At 42.9% G+C, this 17794-nt stretch overlaps 1 protein-coding gene across 2 annotated transcripts in view; it reads right to left on the bottom strand.

Moving 5' to 3' along the window:
• The window catches only part of GRAMD4 (GRAM domain containing 4), a 75653-nt gene extending 57865 nt beyond the window's left edge, over window positions 1–17788 (bottom strand). Inside the window, exon 1 of one of the 2 annotated variants that reach the window (XM_015628985.1) lies at window positions 17686–17788. In XM_015628985.1, coding sequence (XP_015484471.1) covers window positions 17686–17714 — 29 coding nt within the window. In that variant the 5' untranslated portion in view covers window positions 17715–17788. Of the gene's footprint in view, window positions 1–16598; window positions 16621–17685 lie in introns of those variants that run through there. The other variant, XM_015628984.3, reaches the window with a different exon arrangement.
• Window positions 17789–17794: the final 6 nt, after the last annotated feature.

Raw genomic sequence — 17794 nt, 5'->3', positions numbered from 1 at the left:
TTGGTGTCACAGACTTAAACAGATGCAGCTATTAATTAAGCATCAACTCAAAAAATTTGAATTGTCCACTGACTGGGAGGAGGAAGGGAGGAAGCAAAAAGTGGAGAGCTGTGTAACATGTTTTGTGGTTCAATATGGGGACTGGAGAAGGAAGTTCAACATACAGACCTCGACTGCCACTGGTGAGGTTGTCACAGCAACCATAATGCAGCTTCATGAATATGCATTACACTAAAATCTATCTTTTTTTCCCCCAAAAGAGAGTAACGAGTCATTCAGCTCACGGCATTAAGCTCCCTGGGAGACAAATCAGGACTGCACAGTAAAAGTGACTTGTCTTCAAAACCTTCAGCTTGGCTGCTGCAAACAAAGGGGTTGGGGGAAGAGGGAAGACAGAACATGGTGGCTTGGGGCTGTAGGGTTCTCTTCTGTCCCTTCCTCGGACAGTACTTCACACATATTTGGCAAAAATGTTAATGCAAACATTCCCAAAATGAGCTGCTCAGCTCCTGCACAGTTGCAGTCCTTAATCCCTCAAGCACCTGGGTGGGGATCAGCCCTTCAGTCAGCCAGAGGCTGACCCTCCACAGAAGGATGGAGAAGGGGCAGCTGCTGCTCAGTGTCCAAGAGAACTGAACCTGGGGGCCGTGACTTGACCACCACTGGAAAATTGTGGGTTGACTAGCTCACAAAAAAAAGAAAAATCCAAAACCTACCACACACACCTACCCTATCCAGATTGTACCCCATGTGTCAAGGAACAAAATGCAGTAACTGTTTCCACTGAGTATCTTTGCCCTGAACTCCGCACTTACCCTAACACCTCTTCTGCCATCATAGCCACCATACTTCTGTCATTCTGAAACCTCTATCTCTCATTGTGAAACCTGAAATTAGTAAGCTTTGCTAAATTAATTTGTCTGTAAATTGACAATTTTAACTCCCAAGCAGGAAGATTAAACTCATTTTGCCTCAGGGCGCCTGTGTGGGAGAAAATAAAAGCAAGACTGACTATGCCACCAGAAGAGCTGCACAAAAAGCCTTGCATGAAGACTGTGCCTGCAGAGAGGATCTCCAGCAGCATGCATGGACTGGAGGAGCCACCAGCTCAAGCCATGACAGATATCCCGTGGCACGGGATGGCATGTCACAATAAAGGCTATTGCTGACATTAACTCCTCCCTTTAACTCCCATTAACTCCCTGTCACCCACTGGGCCCTCCTTTCGCCCTGCTGTGTTCCTATCCCAATCCCAAAGGAGTCCAGCAAAGCCTGAAGCCCTTGATCACAGGCTGACACCAGAGGGAGCAACCCCGTAATTTCTGCCACAGCCTTTATGTCATTTGATCACTCATGCAGTTTATCAGCTCATTGCTGAGCAGCTAATTTTTGTGTTTGTTTTCTGGCAAGGTCAGTCTAATCAGAGCAGAGAGGGATGCAGTCTCACTCAGGAAAGCACAGACTACTGGGAGATTTTGCTACTCACACAGAAAATGTTTGTGGTGGTGGGCAGAGGGAGAAAGCATCCTTTTACAGCAGCCACCTGCACTTAAATGAGGTTAAACAACTGCAAAGCTTCACCCCAAAGCCAGTGTTTCTGAAGCTGCCACAAGGCACATTTCAGATATTGGATGCCAGAGCTTCAGTCCCTACTCTGAAGGACAGGGAAGAGTTTGTCACAGCTTGGCATTGACAAAAGGCTTTTTTCTGCTTCCTTGCTCTGAGTTTTGTCTACTAGTCAGGGTAGAGCTGAGGGTGCAGACAGGAAGATGAACATCACCAGTTTAGCAAAAGCCTTTGCATAGGAGAAGGTTCAGGCAGCTCAAAATTGGAAGGGCTTCCAGCAGGTAAAAAGCTGGGGCACACAACAAGTGCTGCCCTAAGCAAGCACAACTTCTGCCTATAAAAACAGAGATATGGGGGTGACAAATGGGGGAGGACAGGACACAACACAGGGTAAGATTAAGCTGTCACTGCATTTATCTTCTCTTCCACTGTTCAAATGGAAACCGTATCAAGTCTAACTTGACACAACACTCACAATAATGCTGGTCTTTTACAATCTACTTAAAAATAAATTTTAAAGTCAGAAGTACATATACTGGTAGGAGCATCTTATGCAGACAAATAAGTTTATTAAGAACGTAATTACTGACTGTTAAGAAAAAGCGTGAGCCGTGCCAGCTCTGAAGAATTTTGATTCTATCCCTTCAAGTTATAAAAGGGCAAGTTACTAAGACCTCTTTGATGCCAAGTTTTTCATTATCTCAGCTGTATGTTTGTCATCTTCAGAGGGTAACTACAGATAAAACAGAAAATGAAGGTACTGCTAAGAAAAAATACACTGTAGAAATGAGCTGCAATGCAAGTGTAACAGAACAGCTTTCCAAGGTCTACACAGACTGGCTTGGTCCTCTCAGAATTAAGTACCTCATCAGCTCAGGATGTCTGATCATAGCTCACTCAGCAATCTATAAAACAGAGCCAAGGTACATAGCACTGTCCAGTTCTGAAGAATGTCCATGCACTCCTCTTTGTTTGCTGTGTCTGTAAACAAAGATGTTCTCATGTGAAGCAGGACACAGCTCTAAGGACGGCAGCCTGACGAATCTCTGCTGTTCACGTACACCCACAGCACAGCTGAGAGCACAACCAGCGCTCAGGAGAAGCCCAGCCCTCACCAACCTCTGCACCTCGCACATCTGAGAAACACTTCCCCTTGGCCACAGTGCCAAGCCTCCTGTGCATCACCATTTCAGGGCAAGGCCATACAGAAGGAATTACTCAAGCTAACAGGCAAAGAACCCCAGACCTACAACTGCTGCGTTACATACACAGTGATAAAAGGAACCCCCTACCTTTCTGACATTAGGAGAGCACAGGGCCAGGTTCATACTTCCCAAATCACATACCTAGCAGGGTACACTCCACTGAGAACAAGACTAAGGGCCGGAGTACAGCAAGATGGTCTATTTTGAGGGTCTTCCCTCAATTTAGGGAGACAATCCAGTAGAAGCTGACACCAGAACTTTATGAGTATCCAGTTAACGTGAAACCATCCGGATCCAAGTGTACAGTGAGAGATTCCCAAGACACAGTAATTTTGTGTACAACACTTTGCAACTTGTTCTTCTGAGTTTTGACTATCCTACTGCTGATCTGAGAATTCATCGACCTTCTGAAATGTGAATGTTGCAAAAAAAATCAAGTGTTTCAGTTATGCTGACTACAAAAATCAAAAGACATACATGGCTGAGGAAAAGAACTGAGCATTTTATCAAACACCAGCAGCTCTCCAACTGCTACGCAGTTATAAACATAATGTTAATGCATTAAAGATTTTTAACTTCTCCCCTTGTGGCTAAATACAACATTGCTGTTCCATGAAGAACTACAAAGACATAGCCAGCACATGCCAATTACAACCATCAATATAATTCAGAATATTTAATTCCTTCCTATATACTGGCCCAGAGCTTACAAAGAATGTGTATAATCCCCAAATCAGCTCATTCTATTCCTTGTCCCTTTCTCCCGACAAAAACCTGGAAATGCTTCTGAAGTTTGTGCTACAGGTACACAAGAGAGGGAAGGGGAAAAAAGTTAGAATACACCATGAATTACACAAGTTTTCAGTGTTATAATTACTCATCATGTCAACCTCTAAATGTAGGGGCATAACATACTATGTAAAAACTTGAATAAGTAATGTGTAAAAGGACAGGCACAGCACACAAAGATGGGATTTATCAGACTAAGTTAAATGAAGGAGTACCACAGAAAGATCAGGTTTTATACGTTAAGTCTGCCTTCAAGCATCAGCTTAATTTCTGGCACTGTCTGTACTATACAGCCACTTGTAAAAGCCATATAAACTATTCCTTGAAATCTTACCACAGAGTAAAAAAGTCAAGGTCAAGTTCCCACCAGACTGACAGCAGCTCTGCTGGAAAGCAGCACTCTGGAAAAGAGCCTTCTTCATTCCACCCACACAGCTTGTCAAAAGATGAGAGAGATATTTTACTCCACGTAGAAGAGTTAGGAAATAGCAGGGGAAGTTGGGTGACACAGGAAAGCATCGAACTTGGTCTCTAGTTATCACAGACCCCTCCTGCATTGCTCCTGACTGCAACCCTTTATGCAAGTCCAACTGCACTGCTGTTACATTTGCTGTAAAAAGAAAGAAATCACTGTACCCGAAACACGGTTTTGATATCTGAACTGCAATTACTTGTTTAAATAATTAACCCAGTGAAATGGCAGGCTCCAGACTGAAAGGTCCTGCTGCTCTAGGTAATCTTCGTTACAGGAGCAAACCTCTATTCTCTTACATTTCAAACTGCATCATTCCCACAGGAACCAGAATATCTGTTCTTTGTCCCCATGCTTACAATAGAAATCCTAAATTTAAAAAAAACAAAAACAAAAACAAACCCCTGGCTAGGATAGTCATACCAAGGAGCAGAGGGTACAGTCCTGCGAGAAACTAGATCCCTAAGGAATAGAACCACAATCCTGCAAGTTAGCTCTTCTGTTGAGTAAACTGCTAAGGGCTTCTGCCAGAACTGCAGATCTTTCAGTTCACGTGTTGACTTCAAAATGCTTTAGACAATAAAACTCAGTAGAAATCTCTGCTATGAAACCTGATTCTTCCAAGAAGCAGCTGCTGTCTGGGTATCTCCTCCACACTCCTTCCCAGCAACCTCTGCCTGTAGTATCAACTGTCAAAAAAGCCAATTTGGGTGATACCACTAACTGCTCCAAGAAGAGGATTGAAGACGGACACCAGTCCAGCCCAGGAAAAGGCTGCCAGAGATGCTCAGCCGTAGTGAGAATTAAATAGGCAACTGATGGAGAAGTATGAAGGTGAGGCTGAGCAAAGTACATCCCCTCACCCCACCAATAGGTACAGATGGGGACCACAGCCTATGAGCAAGTAGAATAACCTCAGAAAGAATGATAGAGAAGGGAGGGAGGAAAAAAAAAAAAAAGACATTACTGAAGTTTCCCATGCATTCTTGTATTTTCTCCCAAATTTTATTAGTTGAGAAAACCTATTTCATTTTGCAAACAAAACCAAAATAACTCATCACTCAAGACACTCCACACTGCTGGAAATGAGCTCCAGTCAGCAATCATATCCTGCTCATCTTCACACACACACAGAGCAGCTCAGCTCCCCACCTGGCGCAGCCTGGCACACACGCATGGCTGGCACAGGAACAGGGACAAAAGATGGAGATGTGTGGCCACATTCCATGAGCAATTTTGAGGCTTCCTTAAAGCATGAATAGAGTCAAGGAAAATTAAAGGAAAAAATCCATAATTTCAAGGAAACACAGTAATTATGCTTTACATATGCCTGTAAGAAAGATACAAAGCCTCTTCCTAACAATGAACCAAACAGGTGAGGTTATTACCATAAGTGTATCCATTCATACTAATTTGGTCATATTTGTAAAAAATTAATGTTCTAATGGTGCTTCTCATATTCTATTGCCTCATAACTGCAGAGGACAAAAAGTTATGCACATAAGCTAACAGCAACATTTCTGAAGCTGCTTGAAACAAATGGAACAAGATTATCTTAGAGCAAGTCTTTAAATAAACCAGGGCATATCAACAAACCAAACTACACTTCTCTGCAGAGGGGGAACCTGCTGCTGGCATCACCCCCAAAGTATTCATATGTATGCTAAGTGGCATTTCTCCCAAGAGAAGGCAGCTTCTCTCCTGAAACAGCCATACTAGCAAGTTTTCCACAAGGTTTCAACATGAGATGTACTGAACACATGGAAAAGGAAAAAAAAATAACTCTGCCAGATCTGTCTGTTTGATCCCAAATATGGGGTAACACATGAATCCAATGGTGTCTGCACTTCATGGATCAGCTTTTTGGTTTATTAACCAAGCCTGTAAAAGCACTCTAGATTACCACACTTTTTACATGCTCTATTACAAAAAAAAAACCCAGTACTTTCTTGTCTCAAAATGTCACAGATACAACGCAAAGCCTGTCAGGCTGCTAAAATAATCCAAACCCAATGACAGCAAATAGCAACCTGGCACATGTTGAGCCTTCAGACTCAAAATAGATTTAAATTAACACAAAGATAGCAGAAGACAGTTTAGTAACAAAGTGAAGAAACCAAACGAGAAGAAATAAGATTATATCAGTCATCATTTCAATCAGACCAAACAAGTTAAAAGCCAGCTAGAGGATGGCATTTACGTCTGCCTCTAAGGCTGGGAAGAGGGCCAGAATCACACTCTTTGATCTGACTTATTTATGCCATGCTGACACTTCAGCTGGCAGTGATAAGGGTCCAAAGGTCAAAGTACTCGGAGGCAGAGAGCCTTGTACACAGGGTGTATCTTTCCAGGCACTCATGTCTGGGAAGCAAGGGGCAAGGAGGGAGCCACAGTCCTTGCACCCATCCACCTACCTGCCACCGTAAAACCACTTCAGCTGGGCCCATTTCACAGCTGCCTCAGTTCACAAAGGAGATTTCTGGAGAGATCCCACCTCTCTTCATCCAACCACTCCTTCCAAATGGTTTGGTGTTTTTCCAAGTCAACGCCAGAGAAGCTAGTGGTGGCTCACGTTAAAACTGAGGCTATGTCACCAGCTGAAGCCCAGAGACCACCCACAGTCCTCCAAAGAACTCATGAAAACTCCTTAAAGAATGTGGGGACCGAGTATAAATGAAGGCAGAGAGCAACATTTTTGGCACTTCTGTCAGTTTCTTAACCAGGATTTCTTCCAGCTCTAACTTATTCCAAATTACTTAAACAATATTCACATATTTAAATCTTGGAATTTTAAAACCTAAACCATAGATTTCACTTTCCAAGAAGGATCCCAAAAGCTGAATTAGAAGTCAGGCTCAAATTCCAGTATAGGGATATCAAGCCACTTGTTTATAATACACAAATGTTTTAACAGATACAGTCTCTCAAATTCACGGAAACTTGGAATCCTAAGACTTTTTGCATTAATGTCAGAAGTATACTCAATACTGCAGAATATGATGGAACCACTGAACTGAACTCCCACTAACCTCTGACTTGCTTACATGATCAGCATAAAAGTTTTTTTAAATAAAAAAAAAAAGAAAGAAAAGAAAAAGTCACACCACATTATTCTTGAATGATTTAGGGATCAACAGAGCAATATATGCCCAAAAGCAAATTACAAAACATCAAATTTGGTGAAGGGAAAAAAAAAAGGAAAAGAAAGATGATATATTTGGATTTCTTTGTTGTAGACATCTGGAGCCTGCATCCAGCTGCAGGATCTAGGCAGACAGACTAAACTTGAGCAGGGACTTGGATGGCTGAAAACGGGAGTCTGCTCTAAACAACACCTTAGTCTTGGAAGAAGAGCTGACAAGTAACAGGGACTGGCTGTCTTTAGCATGAAAAGAAAAGCTGTAAATATACAATGAAAGGATAGCTCATCTCCTACGGATACCGCCAAACCATTCTATTTATTGGATGGTACAAAAGCTTCAGAAACTAAACAGCAGTTTTAGTCAGGGACTGTTCTAGCTTTTAATTGCTGCACTCAACTTTGATGCCCCACACCATACCAGAGACATCAGGCTTTTCAAAAGATGTATTGTAACAAGCAAAATAAAAACCTCTCCTTACTAAAACCCTTACTTCAAAAGAGGCAGGCATGAAAGCAAGTCCTTCCAAATTAGAAGACTGTTTTCTAATAAGTGTGAAGGTTTCTGAGTGCCCAGGAATCACAACTGACACCAGGATCAGGAAGCTGGCTTGGATTTGTATATAACCAGCACTAAGAACTTTGACCAAGAGCTCACATACATACAGAAGAAAAATCTTTGGATTTGGTATATAGTTAACAAGCCTACAGAAGAGGTCAGACCAATTCATACTGGCATTCTTACACAAGGGTGCACACTGGACTATAATCACATTGCTAGTTATGACTGCATTCTTCAAAACAACTTTTACTTTAGAAGTTGAACCTACTAGTAAGTCCATATTTAAAAACAAAAAATAAACTATTCTAATTATCAACTTGTAAGAATGAAAACCTGCATGCTTGTAGCTGATCTACCTCAAGAGCTCGTGTCTGGTGCTCCCTCCATGGTTCAGAAACCATGCAAAACCATGCAAAACGCCACAAAGCATCTGTTTCCTAAACACATGTCCCATTCCAGATACTGAGCAATCTGTGGTCATTCAGTTATCTTCAAGGTCAAACCCCTTCATAGTGTTTCCAGTAAGTATCCGTGTCTTTAACCAACTTTTCTTCTGACTTTCACAAGAATGTAGTATTAACCCATAGAAACTAAACCACTGCTTAAAAAGTTCTAGAAAACATCACTCTGTGTAACTACAAACACTGTTCCGCTGGAGCTTCTGAAATGAGAAGAGGAAGTAAAAAAAACCAAGGAAACAGACACTTTTTTTGTGTCAGTCTATGCAGCATTTTCAAAACTCATCTAACACAACTGTTCAGCAGTTAAATATGCACACGAAATATTTTGTTCAATGAATGAGGTCTGCTGTACTTTCATATTAGCTCCCAGACGTTATTATGAACTTTTAGCCAGATGAGAAGAAAGCCTCCTTCAGGGTAAAACAAACAGCTGTAGTTTGCTTCAGACAATAAGGAATATAAACTGCATGGAAGGATTTTCCATGATTTAAATGTCACCAACAATAGACTAATGAGTCACAGACAACAGCTTAATACTTAGAGCTTACTGCTAAAGAAAACCATATTTATGCAATTTCAAAGTATGACCAACGAAACACAAAATGCATTTTGAATAGATGCCTGTAGTGTCTCAAACCAGGTTAGCTGTATGCATCCAAGGGAAACTCAAAGTGGATACTGGACACAGCCAGGCTTGCACTGCACCAGGAAAATGGGACTGAAAATGTCAGCCATTGTTTCATACTCAAAAAGCAGATACTGTCCTTGCCTCCTTTAAGAGGACTTCAAGGGCCAGAGAGCTTCACCAAGCAAAATCAAACTGCTAAACAAAGTAAGCTCCACATTCCTCCAGTAAAATATTCCAAGAAATGGTATTTGTGCTTCATTTATTTTCAAGAGGGATAAGTGATTCAGCATTTAGAGGGAATCTTTGTTGGCAGTGTCCTCAAACTGGGGAAAGATTGCTACTGGAAGAAACAGGAAAGAAGCAGAAGTAGCTTTACAAAAAGTTTATTTGCTGTAAAAATATTGCCCAATATAGTTTTCTGGGGAAGCTGGAACTATCCCACATTATTCCCATGACTGAAAGTAAAAAGAGCTGTTGAATGCATCTACAATCAAAAGTCCCACAAGCAACTCTGCCAGGGAGGGAAGACAGTTTTTCAAAAGGCTGAGACCCTTCATAAGTATCAAAAACTTTCATATTCGGAACATTTCTTCCAAACAGAAAAGGGCTTGCTCCAGATAATCTGGAAGAGAACAGAGTTCTAATTTCTGCACTGTTTTGAAAACTCTTGACATTAGTTTTATTTACTGCAAGTTTCCAGGAAGCTCTTACACCTGATGAAAATCTTTCAAGCACAGCACCTTGTAGCAGCTGGAAGTTCTCCTAAAGGATCAACATGTCCAACCACACTGTTCAGGACTTGCTGGGAAGGGCATTCCCCACTGCACAGGTGATGCCACAGAGCTGCTGAGACCATAGACACTTGGAGCTATTTTCTGGGTTACTTTGTAGATTAGCTTTTAAAGGAGTGTGAGATACTGGATAAAAACACTGCAGAAGTCCAAGGAATTATAAACTTAATCTAACTGTAATAACACCTGCAAGTGGTTTAATGCTTTGAAAAGTCAGACTACATAAAGAATATCTTCAGACAGACTGCGCTTTTTCCTACTCCTTCCAATGACACGATCCTTGCAGGGTGATGGAAGACTTAGAAGTCTACAGAGATGGTTTCTACTGTTACCTGATGATCCCATCAGTCCAAAGACATCATAGTGTAAGTCCCATGTGGATGCTTTGGATGTTTTGCTGCTCCTAAGTTCCACATTTCACATTTGCCTTTGCTCCACACAAACAGGATGGCAGCTGCTGGGAATCAAACACCCCAGCTCAATACAGCAAGGTACATGCAGGCAACTCCTTTGGCACTACTCCCTGTCTCACAAGGGAAAAGGTGAGCGAGAGAGCAGATGAAGAAAGCCCCTAACACAAAAATGAGAGAGATCATGGATTGCAAATCATCTTGCACTTGATTTGAATCAGGTAAAGGTCATGTTCATCAGGGCCATGCAACTGCAAGGAATACCACACTGAAGGTATGCTGTACTTCATCTTTGGATGCTTTAAATGCTTTTTTTTTCCCTGTTCCAACCTGGTATCTCATTGCAATAGTTGTGCATTACACAAAGCACTCAAGAGCCCAGGCTATTGCTCCCTTCACTCCCAGAATGGGGTATTGGTATTTTCAGACTGGTCTCTGCTGCTAAGATCACTAAGACTCAAAGTAGACATCCCATTCTCTCCAGACAATACAGAAAGCATAAACTTGCCCATTTTTTGGGTTATCCCTGGAACAAAATCTGATACTGGCAGTGGTCTACAGAAGTGTAGTGGCACTACTACAGAAGTGTCATGGGAAGCAGCTTTACCCAAAGCACACAACCATACAGTTCGCTGGATTCTGATCTGGAACAAATTACAGTAAATCACGGGGCTTAGACACTGTGAGAAACAGTCACTCACTTTACAATTTTAAATGTTTATTAAACCTCAAAAAACACAACAAAAATATCATCCCTTAACTGCAAGAGCAAATCATCATATTGTCCATCTATAAAAGACACCTTCATCAGTCCTAACACAACTAGGTGGGTCCCTGAAGCTGTACAGCTACAGGCATCACCTGACTCTAAAATAACATGGGAAAAAATGATATCCTCATCAGGCTTGTAACACAGCAGCAGGGACTGCTCAAAGTGTTACAATGCTCAAATCCAAAAAACACCCACATTTTAAGAGATCCTTCTCCAGGCACTTCACATTTCCCCACCCCTACGGCTATGACACTCCTGAAAAACTGCTGACAACTAGAAATCTGCACACCTCTCTGCAGCCCTGTGACACTTCCCAGGAATTACAACATTCTTTTAACCTTGAGAAGTGCAGCAAGGTATTTTAAAGCAGTTACTGTGCACACCTGGGAATGCAGAGAAGAGATACAGAGATACAGAGAGAAAGAAAGAAAAACATGCAAACCATTTTCTGAATGTAGGAATGTGGAGCCTCAGGTAGTAAAATACAGAGTGAAAGGCTGGAGGACTTTTTTTTCTGAAGGTATCTCTAAAGCTAAAATTCTCTTAAGAAGTCAGCTTTTTCATACACATTTCTAACTTAAGAAGTCAGTTTTCAAAATTTAAGTGAACGATAAACTTTAATTTATTAATTAAATCCTACCCTGAGAGCATCTAAAGATGCTTGTGTGTAGCCTTCACTGAAAAACCCAGTACTAATTTTCAATCTCTGAAAATTGGTCAGTTTCCAAACCAGTGAATTTGATATGTTCTGTGTGTCAGTAACCCTGATACCTGACATGAATATTGAAGGAACAAGTGGCTTTTACAACATGGTAAAATGCCAAGCATTAGTAATGCTGGGTACCAGTACAAACTGCTGATAGTCCTGTCAAGAGATCTGGTCAGACAGTTTTAGCAGCTGGAAACTAATTGCACTCAGTCGTTAATTGCATGCATTAGGCCAGCATGAAGATTATGTTTTTGTTCTTTCCAATTAAGGTAAGTACAGACCTCTCATGTTGTGAAGTTACTTTTCGGGGATACTACGAAAATTTGAAAGGTGCCTATTAACCACGGTATTTGGACACAGAGAAGGCAAGCAACTGCCAACTGCTTTTTACACATGATTTTGCTATATTCTTTAAAAACCTTCCAAAAGTCCTATCTTAACCAGCTATACATACCTACATTAACAGACGGCGACACTTAATGGTAAAGAAATTAGCAACCCCTCTCAAAGATTTTGATAAAATCCTTGGGTTGCAAAACCCAAGGATAAAGTGTTATTTTGTGCTTTATGCCTTTTTCTTGTTTTCTCTGCCTCCTGTCTATGACCACTGTTAGCAGCATTACACCAACATCTTTATTCTCCACCTAGAAGTGCTCACCTAAAAATAGAAACCCTGTTGACCTAAAAATAAAGCCCCTGTTTACAATTTCTGCATTTACCATCAACTGCAGAATTACCCATATACGCACACAGCACCCATCCAGCCTTCTCTCAGTTAAGTCTACAGACAGCTGCTCACCTGCAGGCTCATCTCTGGGGAAATGCACTTATGCAGAAGGTGTCCATGGGTCAGGCAGCTCAGCCCCAACAGAGCACGAGGGTGGCTGCTGGAGAACCAAACCAGCCCACAGCAGGAATGTGCCCTCACAAATGTAAGCACACGTTCATTATAAGCTGCAATGAGCTCTGTTTCAGACAGGAGTCTGTATCAACATGCCCCAAAAACACATGTCCCCATGTGACTCAGCATCCAATGGTTACGCTTATTAGGCATGTGTAGCCAGCAAACCTAGTCATAAATCCCTTAATCACAGGACAAAAGAGTTGTCAAAGCCTGCACTGATGGGATCAGGAAAATGCTGAAGGGTTTTAAACAAGGAACATCAACTCCTATGAAAAGGCAAAAGCACTCAGAAGCTGTATCAGTGATTTACAGCACCAAAGTGACCTCTTGGACCTTCATCTTAAAAAAACACGTGCACAATTTACTTCAGAAGTTTCTTATTTTTAAAGCATTCTGGGAAACATGAGGCCACAACTCTAGTATTGTGCCCAGTTCTGTGGGCCCCAGCACAAGGGATACATGGACATACTGGAGATAGTCCAGCAAAGGGATTGGAACATCTCTCCTGTGAGGAGAGGCTGGGAGAACTGTGACTGTTCAGCTTGGAGAAGAGAAGGCTCAAGGGGAGGATTTTATAAATGTATATAAAAAGCTGAAGGGAGAGTGTAGAGAGGACAGAGCTGGGCTCTGCTCAGTGGTGCCCAGTGATGGAGACAGAGATAAAGGGAAGAAACAAACACAGGAAGTTCTCTCTGAACATCAAGAAACACTTTCTTTACTGTCAAGGTGACTAAGAATTTGCACAGGCTGCCCAGGAAGGTTGTGGAGTCTCCATCCTTGGAGATCCTCAAAAGCCATCTGGACTTCTCCCTGAGCAGCCTGCTTTAGCTGGCTCTGCTTGAGCCAAGGTTTGGATCAGGTATCTCCAGAGGTCCCTTCTAACCTCACTCATTCCATCATTCTGCAAAATAAAAAGATGAGTTCTCTTTAATTACTGATGAGACGCCTAGATCAAGTTTTAAAAGAATACATCAAACTTCATCTAACATGTGTCTACAGGTGAAGTCTTCTTTATGGATCATCACAGAAAACTTTCTGCATTAACCTGGGATTTATAGGAAGCTGCAACTAAATGGAATTCCAGTTTTTATTAAACTGAAAGTTAGTTTTTAAACTTAGAGACAATTTTACATATTCTCAAGGCATGTTTAGAGAATATTACCTGTGGGTTTTTTTCCTCATTAACACATGCAACTACTAAACATATATAGTGACCCAAGATGCAAATAAAAAAGATTTTTCAATCCAAGTGAACAAGTTGTGAATCTTTACCTTCCATTACCCTCAGACACAAAAAACCTGCATTTTCAATCATTTAAGCACCTCTGAAGATCTCATCTTGTAAGGCAGGGAATTAAATTTACTGCTCCCAGAGCATGCACCAGGAAAAGGACTGGATGTTCAAGAGAGAAGGGGAAACCCAGCAAGTGTGCTCCCACCCACAAATACAGTACTTCTGATTTGCATCTGATAACTGCTCTTTCAGTTTAGTCAAGACAAGAAGATTTACTGTGCAAATGAAACCATACTATTAAGGTGAAGAAAAACATCCAGAACCTACTCTCTCTGAAGACTACAGAGCCTGTTAATATTTATGAAGTCTGAAGGAGCTTCAAAGACTCTTTACTTCATTTTCTTATGTCATAACAAAAAGCAGCACTAAGTCATTAAATTTTAAGGGGAGTTCACAACTAAACTGTAAGTCTTTTAGTAAATTCTGACCTCTAGGAAAAGGTCTAAACTCATTTCTTTGGTTTGTGTGTTCTATAGCAATGGCAATGAACACAAGGTGCAAAGAGGAAACCTGCAAGTTCAGAAACTTCAAAGACCAAAACGCATGAAAACCTCAAAGCACACAACATTATGACAGTTGTATTTCTGTGCACAGAGTATTTCATGGATTAACCTGTCAGGTTAAGGGCAGTGGGCAGAAAGAAAATCTGTTTTGAAAAACCCTGATGAAGCACTTAACTGTCCAAAGCTTTTCCTCTGATCAAACGCTGTGTCATAAAAATAACACATTAGAGAAAGTGATCTCTCCTCCTAGCATGGATGCTGCCATGCAGATATTCTTTAGCTGCAAAAAATCTGTGTAGGAAAGAAATGGAATCAGTGTTACAGGATAAAGCTAGAAAATTGCATACTTTATTTGAGCCTGACGCAGGTTTGGACAAGACAGCCTCCAATTCAAGATGACAGAATTCTCTGAATACTGGAGTATTTTGGCTGTAGCCAGGGCTTTCAGGACTTTGAATTTAGAGTATCATTACAAAGCCTGATAAATACTGGGGGTAATGAGAGGGATGAAGAAACCACGATAAACCATTGAATATCTACATAACTTTAACCCAAAAAAATTAGTGAGGTATACATTGCCCTTGACACATGCCTTCCTGAACAGTACTTATTACCCAGACCTACAAAAATAAAACATCAGGAAATGTGATCTATTACTCTTTAAATAAAAAAAATATTCACTGTAAAATTGCTAATGGGACCATATGTTATACAAAACACAGACTGGTGTTCAAGAGTCCCTATAGATATAGGTGGTGATACAGTCAAAAAATAAAAAGTGAATTTTCAGCAGACAAAATAAGGAGAAATGGGATCTTTGTTATTCTTCCCACAGATCTGTCATCACTTTGGGGGTTAAACAGTTAATGCCTCTCCTTAGGTTTGAAGTCTCTGTGTTAAGGATTGCATATTTTAGTACCAGAATGATGCTGAAGACATACCTCATATATGTATTTCGTAGGTATCCACAGACAGTGTATCATACTCAGGACCCATACCTGACCTTTAACAGCAGTACTAATCACTTACAGACACTGCAAGGGTTCCCTTGCCAAAACTCAGTATTCCAGCTTGGCTTTTTTTTCCCCAGGTCTCAAACAACACTGAATCTTTTTGGCACATAATAGTGCTCCAGCCATTCATTCTTATAATGAACTTCTATACCCATAACCTCTTGATATCACTCACAGAGTCAAAGGGGCAGGGAACAGTTTCTGCTGTGAATCACTGGGAATTAGTTTCCAGCTGGAAAGACAGCAGGGCTGCCAGTCAGCCCCTTTATTTTGCCTTCTTATTTGGGATCTCCCTTCTACCAGTCTCTTCGAAACTAGGTCCCATGAAAGAGCTTGTCCTGTCCCCACTGCTGCCCTCGATTCCTCGCCCCCCACAGGTACTAATGTCAGGTCACCAGGACACAGCAATGCTGGCAAGATGTCAAGCAGGAGGTCAAAGCCTGGGTGATACCTTCACCCAGAGCAGAAGCTGTACCATGCCAAGGAGTGGTACACATACATCCAAACAACAGCAGCCAACCCCAGGCTGCTTGAGAACCACCCACTGACCAAAGACATGCTGAGCAAATCATGTCACAATAGTGCCACAGTTAAATGAGAAAAAAAAACCAAAACCAAACCCATCAGTCGGATACTTGAACTCAGGTCAGTCCCACATACCACCATCCGACACCAGCTCCAAGAGCTTACCTGCAGAGCAGGATGCACGACATGGCTCGTTTCAGTTCAGTCTGGCATCTCAACCCAAAAAACCACCTTTATTATGTATGGCAGAGGGATGAGCCAAACATTCTTGTGGCTACCATATGAAAAATAGTGAAACATAACTCAGACTTTCATGGAATTTTGCACAATTCAGTGCCAAAACAACACCAATTTTGTATTTCATCAGTTTCAGAGCTAGTAGCTTAACTGTCAGCTTCCAAAGAAGATGGACTAGGACTAAAAAAAACGCTCACTTTCTGAATAACTAGATGTGACACTTGATAACTAAATATGGCATTAAAAAAAAGTAGTTAAGCTCATACTTCTAATTCTGTGGAATGAAACTATTTATCACATGTTAAAAGCAAAGGCAGGATACTGCCAGATGATGCAGAGCACAGGGGCCTGAGAGCTCTACTATTAAATATTTCCTATCCCTACCCACATATCAACCACCACTGGAAATGTGATACTGAGAACTTGTCCATCATTCATTCCATAACCACACAAGCTTAACAGTACCACATCTACTCCTCTAAAACTCTGGAGCTGCAGCAATAAGGCAAGACACAAAAGCATGACAAAAAGCTGTGATTTCCCATTTGCCCCATTTGTGCACACAAGCCCAGTGATGACCCACAGGAGCACACAGAAGGCAACAAAATCTACGCATACCTATTGACCTGTCTGAAGGAGTCCAGGCTGGCAGCCTGAACTGCAAAACAGCCATTTACCATGCCATTCTCTCTGTCCCCTTGCGAGCAAGCTCTCCAGCGGCATTCCTCTGCTTCTACTGCTCCAGCACTCCCGTGTCTCATTGCCCCACACCAAGATGCATCCAGACACTGCATGCTCTGGGGAATCAGTTCATTGCTGGCTGCTATTTAACACGAACGTGTGGCTAGCCCCGAACTCGGCCAGGCATAGATATCGCTGAGGAATCAAACCTCACAGCAGAACCTGCACTGCCAGCCCTCGTTGCTAAATCGGATGCCACCCAGCTGCCACCCCGGCCGGGGGCGGGAGGAGGTGAAGGCGGGTGTGACGCAGCTCGCCGCTGCTCCCTCGCCAAGGGAGATCCCTGCACGCAGCCGGGGAACACCGCCGAGCAGAGCCAGCGGCCGGGAGCAGCGACAGCCGCCGGCAGCCGCCACAGCGTCCCAAACACAACAGCCGGGGAGCCCACATAGGTCGGGCTGCGTGTGCACACAAGGATGCGACCTTTACCGGGCTCACCGCCGCCCCACGCTCTGTGTTTACTACAGCCGCTGCCTTCTGGCTGGTGGCGGCGATGCCACCGCCCGTCCCCGCAGCCCAGGGCGGCTCCTCCGTGCTGGAGGGGCGCGGGGACGGGCGGTGGGGCCCTGCTCTGCCCGGGAAGCAGGGAGGGGGCAGCCGGACAGCCCCTGCGGACGGGAACAACGTCCCGTGTGCCGCAACCGCCCGGACAGCTGCGCCACCGGCCGGGACCTCCGTTGGCTCCCCCGCAACCTCCCGGTCCGCCCCTTCCCCCAGCCCCGGGAGAGCCGAACAAAAGGGAACGGAGGGACCAAAAGACAGCAACCCCCTCCCGAGGGTCCCCGTCCGAGGGAGGCGAAAAGCACCGCTCCCCGTACGAACCCTGCTCCAGGGAGGTGGCGCCGGGTTAGTATGTGAAGGTATGGACACCCCAAAATAAAATTTTAAAAAATTATTACTATTATTAGTAGTAGTAGTACCGTAATTATTATTATTCCCCCGAGACGGCCGGCGCGGCACTCACCCTGCTCGGAAATCGGAGCAAACTCTCATTCACGCTCCGCACCGTGCCCAGGCCGCCGGAGCCAGGCGACGCCCCGAGAGCCGCCGGCCGCTGTGCTGAGCCGGGCCGG

This window comes from Parus major, chromosome 1A, assembly GCF_001522545.3.
Source record: "Parus major isolate Abel chromosome 1A, Parus_major1.1, whole genome shotgun sequence".
In the NCBI taxonomy this organism is placed as follows: domain Eukaryota; kingdom Metazoa; phylum Chordata; class Aves; order Passeriformes; family Paridae; genus Parus; species Parus major.
Note: the sequence above shows the minus strand (reverse complement) of the source record. Positions and strands in the feature narration are given on the sequence as shown.